The 7,332-nt window shown below is 30.8% G+C and overlaps 1 protein-coding gene across 1 annotated transcript; it reads left to right on the top strand.

Moving 5' to 3' along the window:
* The first annotated feature begins 1,099 nt into the window (after positions 1 to 1,099).
* LOC121131363 (hatching enzyme 1.2-like) lies at positions 1,100 to 2,526 on the top strand. The gene is made up of 7 exons (XM_040726828.1): positions 1,100 to 1,157; positions 1,212 to 1,543; positions 1,611 to 1,894; positions 1,954 to 2,120; positions 2,177 to 2,278; positions 2,345 to 2,440; positions 2,507 to 2,526. The coding sequence occupies exons 1-7, from the start codon at positions 1,100 to 1,102 to the stop codon at positions 2,509 to 2,511; spliced, it is 1,044 nt and encodes a 347-aa protein (XP_040582762.1). The 3' UTR covers positions 2,512 to 2,526.
* The last annotated feature ends 4,806 nt before the right edge of the window (positions 2,527 to 7,332 follow it).

Below are 7,332 nucleotides of genomic sequence, written 5' to 3'. Positions count from 1 at the left end.
ATGACTACATCAAAAATATTTTATATTTTTTTTCTAAAAGTAAAATATTTGATATTTAATTAAATTTTTCCAATTTTTTCGAAAATTATAATATTTCAATTTATTTTCCTGAACATATAATATTTTTTCTTACATATTTATTTTTTTGTAAATTTCTATGGGTTTTTTGCCCAAAAAAATTTGATCATTACAGAATAATAATAAAGGTTGAATATTTTTTTTCCTAAAAATTAATTTCTTTGAAATAAAAGAAATATTTTGCTATTATTAATGTTGAAATATTAAAAATTAATTTTCGTTAAGGACTCCAATGAAATTGAATGAGATTGAGTGTGATGTATAGAATAACAGTTCATACTTACATATGTAGCAACTAGTGTACTTTAAGTAGAAAACGGAAAATAGATGAGCTGAAGAACAACTACAGTGACCAAATTAATTATCATACCTTCATTACAAAAATGCTATTTTGTGAATGATTCCAAGAAAATACATTATTAATTATTAAAATCTATTCTAAATCATTTAAAGCAATATTATAATTTTTTTTTGTGTGGGGGTGAGGGAAGTTGGGGAAAAAAAAAAAATTAATTAACTAAAAAGTAAATACTTAATATTACTCATGAGATATACTTTTGAGTAATGAACTTTTTTGAAAGTGAAATATATATTGTTCAGACATTGAAATAGCTTATTTCCTTCTTAAATGGACGAAAAACTTAGATTTTACTGATTCTTATATCCAATATTATCACACGCCTTCATAATAGATGTAAGAGCAAAAGATTTGTGAAGTAAATTGTAATAAACATTGATCTTAAACTCTCCGGATTAAAAATCCCTACCCAGTATAAATGAAGTAAAAACTAAATTGGAAATTTCTCCTTTCTTTGATTTTTGTATACAATTTTTTTGTATTATGATGTTGCACCACATAATTTGTTTTAGTATGACTAATACTAAAACAAACATATTATAAAAAAGACAAACAGCTTAATTCATCTTTTACAGATCACATGTGACACAAAATAAGGAATATAAATAAATGTATACAAATAAGATTCTACAGGCAAAGTCCAGAGCTGAACATTGTAAGATGATGTTATTAACAATAATTGGTACTCTACTCCTGACTTTCCATGATGTATATTCAAGCGGTAAGTAAATGAAATAACGAAAAATCTATTCTGCTATAACCTATTCGTATTCAGTCAAGCATGCTGATTGTCGCATCGTTTACGATAAGTTTCATAGACAGGAAATGGCTTCAAGGAACTTTATAGCAGGGGAAAAGTGGCCCAACAATGAAGTTCCCTACGAAATCAGTTCCATGTACAGCAGTTCTGATTTGGGTGTGATTAAATCTGCAATGAAAGAAATCGAGAGTAAAACTTGTGTGAAATGGGTTCCGCGCTCAGGGCAAAAGAATTATGTCGTTATTAACCCCAGAGAACAAGGATGCTTTGCCGTCTTGGGCTACAACCGTAATCGTGGAGTGCATAATTTGAATTTACAAAGGAATAACGGACGTAGCACATGCATGGTGAGTTAGCATTTTATGAAAAAAAAACAGTTTTCTTCATGATTTACATACAAATCCTTTTGCTCAGATCATGGGTATTGCTGCCCACGAAATGCTCCATATTTTAGGATTTGCTCACGAACAAACAAGACCTGATCGAGATCAATTTGTTCAAATTTATTGGTCAAGAATTAAACGGGATTCTATCTCTAATTATTTTAGAGCCATTGATATTAATGCAAGAGAACGTCCTCCAGTATGTAATCCTAAGTCGACACAAACTTCATTTGATAATTGCTATTCGGGTTTCAAAACACGTACATTTGGATTGGAGTATGACTATGGATCTATTATGCACTATGGATTAGATGAGTAATTATTTAAATTTTAGCAAATCCTTTAGTATAAAGTTATATTTGTTGAATTTTTAGTTTTACAACCACCGGCCAAGATACAATGAGGGTCCTTAGACCTGTACCTACTGGTATTGTTATTGGGAATAGAAAAGGGATGACAAAGTTAGATGCACTTAAAGTAAAAGCACGGTATGGCTGTAATGAGGGACCAGGAGCTAAAACGACAAGAAAGCCAAGTGTTGGTAAGTAGTTATTTAGTAGTCATTGATCAAAAAACTACATTAATCAAATCAAATAGAATGTAAGGATAAGTATAAACAGTGCCCTGCATACAAAAGTCTTTGCAGGAGCAACTCACAGATCAGGAATAATTGCAGAGTGACTTGTGGCGAATGCAAAGGTAGGTTTTATTATTTGAAAATATTAACTTTTTAAAATAATTTTTGAATCCGTTTCTTGTCTTTAGAATGCTATGACATGTATTCAAATTGCCCTCAGGTGGGTCATTTCTGTGGTGAGAAGGATGTCGTTACAGACAGCTGTAAATTAACATGTGGATTCTGTAATTAAAATGCATCTTTACTAAAATAAAATTACAATCTTAAATTATTTTAATTAATATTTTCAGGTTAACTTACCATGGTACATCTATCTATTTTGATAGTTACTCGTTGCTATTAGAATATGTAATTAATTTATACTACAATTTATAACTAAATCATTATAATTTATGTAATAAATGTTCCCAAACTATATATGTATGCAATGTCAAAAATAACATGTAGTATGAGTTGATGAACTATTGAATCTTAAGCCATAAATAAATAAATTGGCACAATTTTGCCAGCTTTTTGAATCTATTTTATTTGTGTTTGAAAATATTATTGGTTTGATATTAGGAGATGAATTTTTAGAAAGGTAAATTCCAAGCATTTCTTGAGTGTAAGATTTTATGTCATTGGCATCTCTGCTACTACCTTTAATAAAATAAAAAGGGATACAATGTATTTTCCTTTCAATTGTTGTTAATAAGTTTACTTAACATAATTTTAAGCAATTGGTTCAACGTGCTGTGAACAAAGATATATAATTATAAGAATTGACGTCATTATGTTTGTTTATATTTAATCATCTCCCTCTATTTATATTTGGTTATAATTTTCTGGATAAGACTCTTCAGTTTTTATCAATGTATTCTATGATTACGTACAAAATCTTTAATGATTGAAGTTAAAAATTTATTGCTGATTGCCGAATACATATATATGAAAATAAAATATAATAAATACTAAGGTAAGGAACACGACCACACATTGGGGTATTTGTGCTAATACAGCATATTCTGATTATGCATTGAATTTCTTATCTAGAGTTATTTTCATTTTTGAACATTTTATAAATATTCAATCACGAACTTTTTCATTTTCTTCTTAGATAACTTAATATCTATCATAGAAGTGTACAGTGCACTTCAAAATGAGATTTGACACTTATTGGTTTTGACTATTTCAGCATGACGTGAATATGCTTCATACTTAAGTCTTTTTGCACTGGATTTTGCTGACGAAACCACGTATCACACGCTGAATGAAGTCGGTTTTGATAATTATTTTTTCTAGATAATCTGTAAATGTATTTCCTGTCGTATAATTATAACCTTTGTACCAGTTGAGACGAAAAGTTTTCTCAGCTTGTCCTTCGTTCAATATGTGTTTGCTCTTTTTGACTTCATTACTTGGAGTATAAAGATTGAGAATATTAGGAAAAGCTGATTGAGAATCTGATCGAACTATAATCTTTCTCAACGATTTAACTTGCTTGTACAATGACCATTCGTTATGGTCCAAGATGCTTCAAAAGAAGAGTTGGTTGGATGTGGAGCGACAAACCACTGAGAGGATTTGGGCAGGTATTCAAAGGACGTTTCTTTGGAGAGTGGGAGGTTAACTGATAAGCTCAGTACAGTTGGAGCAATCGGAAATTGTAATAGAACGATGTTCTTTGTCTCTTGATAAACCTTCTTTCTTGCCCAAAGAGAACGAAACAGGCTTATGTAGTTATTTAAAAGAATTTAAATTTATACTTTCAATGTAAAAAGCCAAGTATGAGAACCATAAAAATTGACATAAGGGCTCTTTCAACAAATTTTTTAAGTGTCTTTTTTTTTTATGATACTATGACATTTGAATTTGTAATAAATACCGTGTCAACGATAAATTGGAACTACTTTCAACTTCATCCAGATCCATAATGAGAATCTTCGGGGTTAAATCATACTAATCTAAAAGGTTGCGTGAACAATACACTATAACTTCCACCACAATTGTTTTGACAACAAAGAATATTCATCATGGAACCAGCAAGGAGGGACGCCATCCTCAAATTTGCACACGGGGACACAAGCCCTCTGTTATCTACAAGCTTCTTAACTACACCAACACAACGGTGTACCGGGTCTTCAATGCCTGGCAGGTTGAGGGGAAGGTCTGCTTCAAAGGCTACAACATTAGAAGTGACCGAATCCGCACTTTTTGCTTCCTTGAAGGCCTCCAGAATTCCATCAAGGCTTTGCCCGGGACTTCCTTGTCCAGGTTGGCCAAGAACTGTGAAGTGAGCAAGCAGGTAGTCTCCAAGGTTGTGAATGAGGACCACGGATACAGGTCATACCGAACGGCCAAACAACACATCCTTACGGCATCCATGAAGGCCACCAGGCTCACCAACGGTAGGCGTCTTCTCAATGACCATATGAGCCATGGAGGAAGAACTCAACGATTTAACTTGCTTGTACAATGACCATTCGTTATGGTCCAAGATACTTAATAATTAATACAGGAATTGAAATTGTTAAGTAAAGTAAATGGGTCATGAAATGCTATATCATCGTAGCTCATGCCAGGATTGAAATGTCGAGTTCTCAGTCAACCAAGTAAGGGGAATACAAACCTTTTATTAATCCTTTATTTCTGAACGAAACAGACCGTCCGTCGCATTTTAACTATCTTGTCTATCAATGAAAAAAACACAAACACGTTCGTTAAAATACTGTTAGAACTACGATATAAATTTTGACTATGCTCCATCTACGATGGAATGTATTCGAGTGACAGACGAAAAGGAACAGGAATTAGTAATGTTGTAATAGCATGTTTATCAATATATTTTTAATATTGTTTAATTTTTGACGCCAATGCTTCTCCCTATAATTGATCCATAACATGGAAAAAGAAAGCAAAAAGCCACATAAATATATCAAAACTTGTGTTAGAATTTGATTCAGAGGTTTACAAGGACCATTATTTACGTTATATAATGCGTTTCAATCGTTAACTCAAAGGAAACGGCACTCCACTTTTCTACACCCTACGCTCATTTACGAAAGAAGGGTCCATCAAATATACTCAAACACATGTTACAATAAACTCTAATGCCTTTAACATTTTTAAAATACAGGAGATATGATTACTTCAAATGAATAATTAATGAATAAACTTTACATTATTTTCCATTAAATATTATAAATTACTCGTTTAATTTTTACTACAAGGTGTTCCTCGAAGTTTCATTCGACTATTAAAGGCTTGATTATATCTATTGCTGTCTCTCAATTTGTGAATAGCTTTTAAGTGTATTATTGTTACATCTATTCCTAACATTTACATTCCCTGATGAAGTGTGTAAATGATATATATACATGATATTTTTTGTTTCTAAAACTCTTCATGATAATAATTTCTAAGTAGAAACGACATTGAATAAAAAGTGCAATCCTTATATCGCGTAACTATAATAAGTTGTTGTTTTTTTTCGCCCCTGGAGGAATTGCACAATTTGCCATCCTTCATTGTTCTGGAATATACCGGATTATTCAAAGTTGATCTACAAATAAATGAACTCTAAAACTATGGTGAACTAATATGAAATTGTCAATTTTAACGTTTTTTGTTCTTTTACAATTTTTTATCGCAAAATATAGAGTTTGAAACTAAATTATTTTGCTATTGCTTTTCATTATGTTTCTGAAACATTAAATCAGACTTTAACAAATATATATTTATTATGATAACGCCTTGTTTATGATTTAGTCCTATATTTGGCTATTTTTATCACATTTTAGTTAATTTAATAACTTTTTCCTTTGTTTTTCTTTTTGATTTCTTGAATTGGTTTTTTTATGTGAAGACTATGGGATATACGGTAGTAAACAAAATTATAGTAATTATTTTACAACTTTCTGATTTGAATCCAGGAAGTAGACTGATTTTCAAAAAAATGGGTCCACTAAAAAAAATAATGGTTTGATTAAACAATTCTATTTTAGAAGGCAAAATACCTCTAGAGACTAAACTTGATCAATATTATTGGAACTCTACACCTTCCCTTAGAACTGTTTCGAAGTGGTTTCGAAATCTTGAGTTGGAACCCTCTATCCATCAATTTTGCAACAGCAGTTTAGGTATATGCTTGTGCTTTGTAGAGATGGAGAATGCCTTTTTTAGGGGTAAATCGTGTGTGTTTTTCCTGCTACTTTGTTTACAAACTTGGTTTATTGTTTACGTTTCTGCTATCATAAAAAATAAATTATACCTTGTTGAAACCCTATCTACACATATTTTTTAGAATTATTTTAAGATATGGATTTATATTTTTCATTACACTATTTTATTTATAAAGGTTATCTTAATTTTAGTTCTAAATGGATTGAACAGTTCAAAAATTGATGTAAAATGTAACACAGTACGTAATTAAATATGGGTTGTTTTTTTTTCGAAAAATAAACTATTGCCAATTTCATAATATGAATAATTTCTCTAACTTTATTTTAAATTGAAAAAAAAACCTTCCTTCATTGTAATTTGCTTCACCTCAAAAGGGTCAATAGGAATATTTTGTTGATACTTTGAGTACATTAATCAAATTTCTGATGGACAACGTTAAAAAATAAAAAAATAATTTTGATTCTGTATCTGAAACTGTTTTAAACCATGATGATGGTCTTTTGTCTTTATCTGACAGAAGGAATAATTTGAATTGTGTTCAAAAAGGAATTCCTAATAATTTCATTCCCAGTAAATTCATTACCTATAAAATTCATTCCCAGTAAATTCAAGATGTTCCACCGTCTCAGTTATCAATTATCCGCTGAAGATAATGGTGTGGGGTCATTTGGGGCTGTGGGAGTCAGAGAGCCTTTGTTGTGAGCTGCAACTAACACAGAAAGCGAGGAGTCGAAACACCTATGATCAAGTACAAAAAAAAAATCTTGAAAATTCATAGTATTAGAAGCATTAGTATTAGAATACATAGATTGTGTTTCAATCAATTGCTTCGTTAAAATTCTTGAACTTATTACATTTTGCTGAGATTGTCTGCCTTTTGGATACTAGAATACAAAAACAAACGGATGGCATTTTATAAATTCATAACATAAAATTTTCTCATCAAAGGCGATTT

This window comes from Lepeophtheirus salmonis, unplaced genomic scaffold (assembly GCF_016086655.4).
Source record: "Lepeophtheirus salmonis unplaced genomic scaffold, UVic_Lsal_1.4 unplaced_contig_4903_pilon, whole genome shotgun sequence".
In the NCBI taxonomy this organism is placed as follows: domain Eukaryota; kingdom Metazoa; phylum Arthropoda; class Copepoda; order Siphonostomatoida; family Caligidae; genus Lepeophtheirus; species Lepeophtheirus salmonis.
The sequence above is the reverse complement of the archived record's forward strand: the minus strand, read 5'-3'. Positions and strand labels throughout refer to the sequence as shown.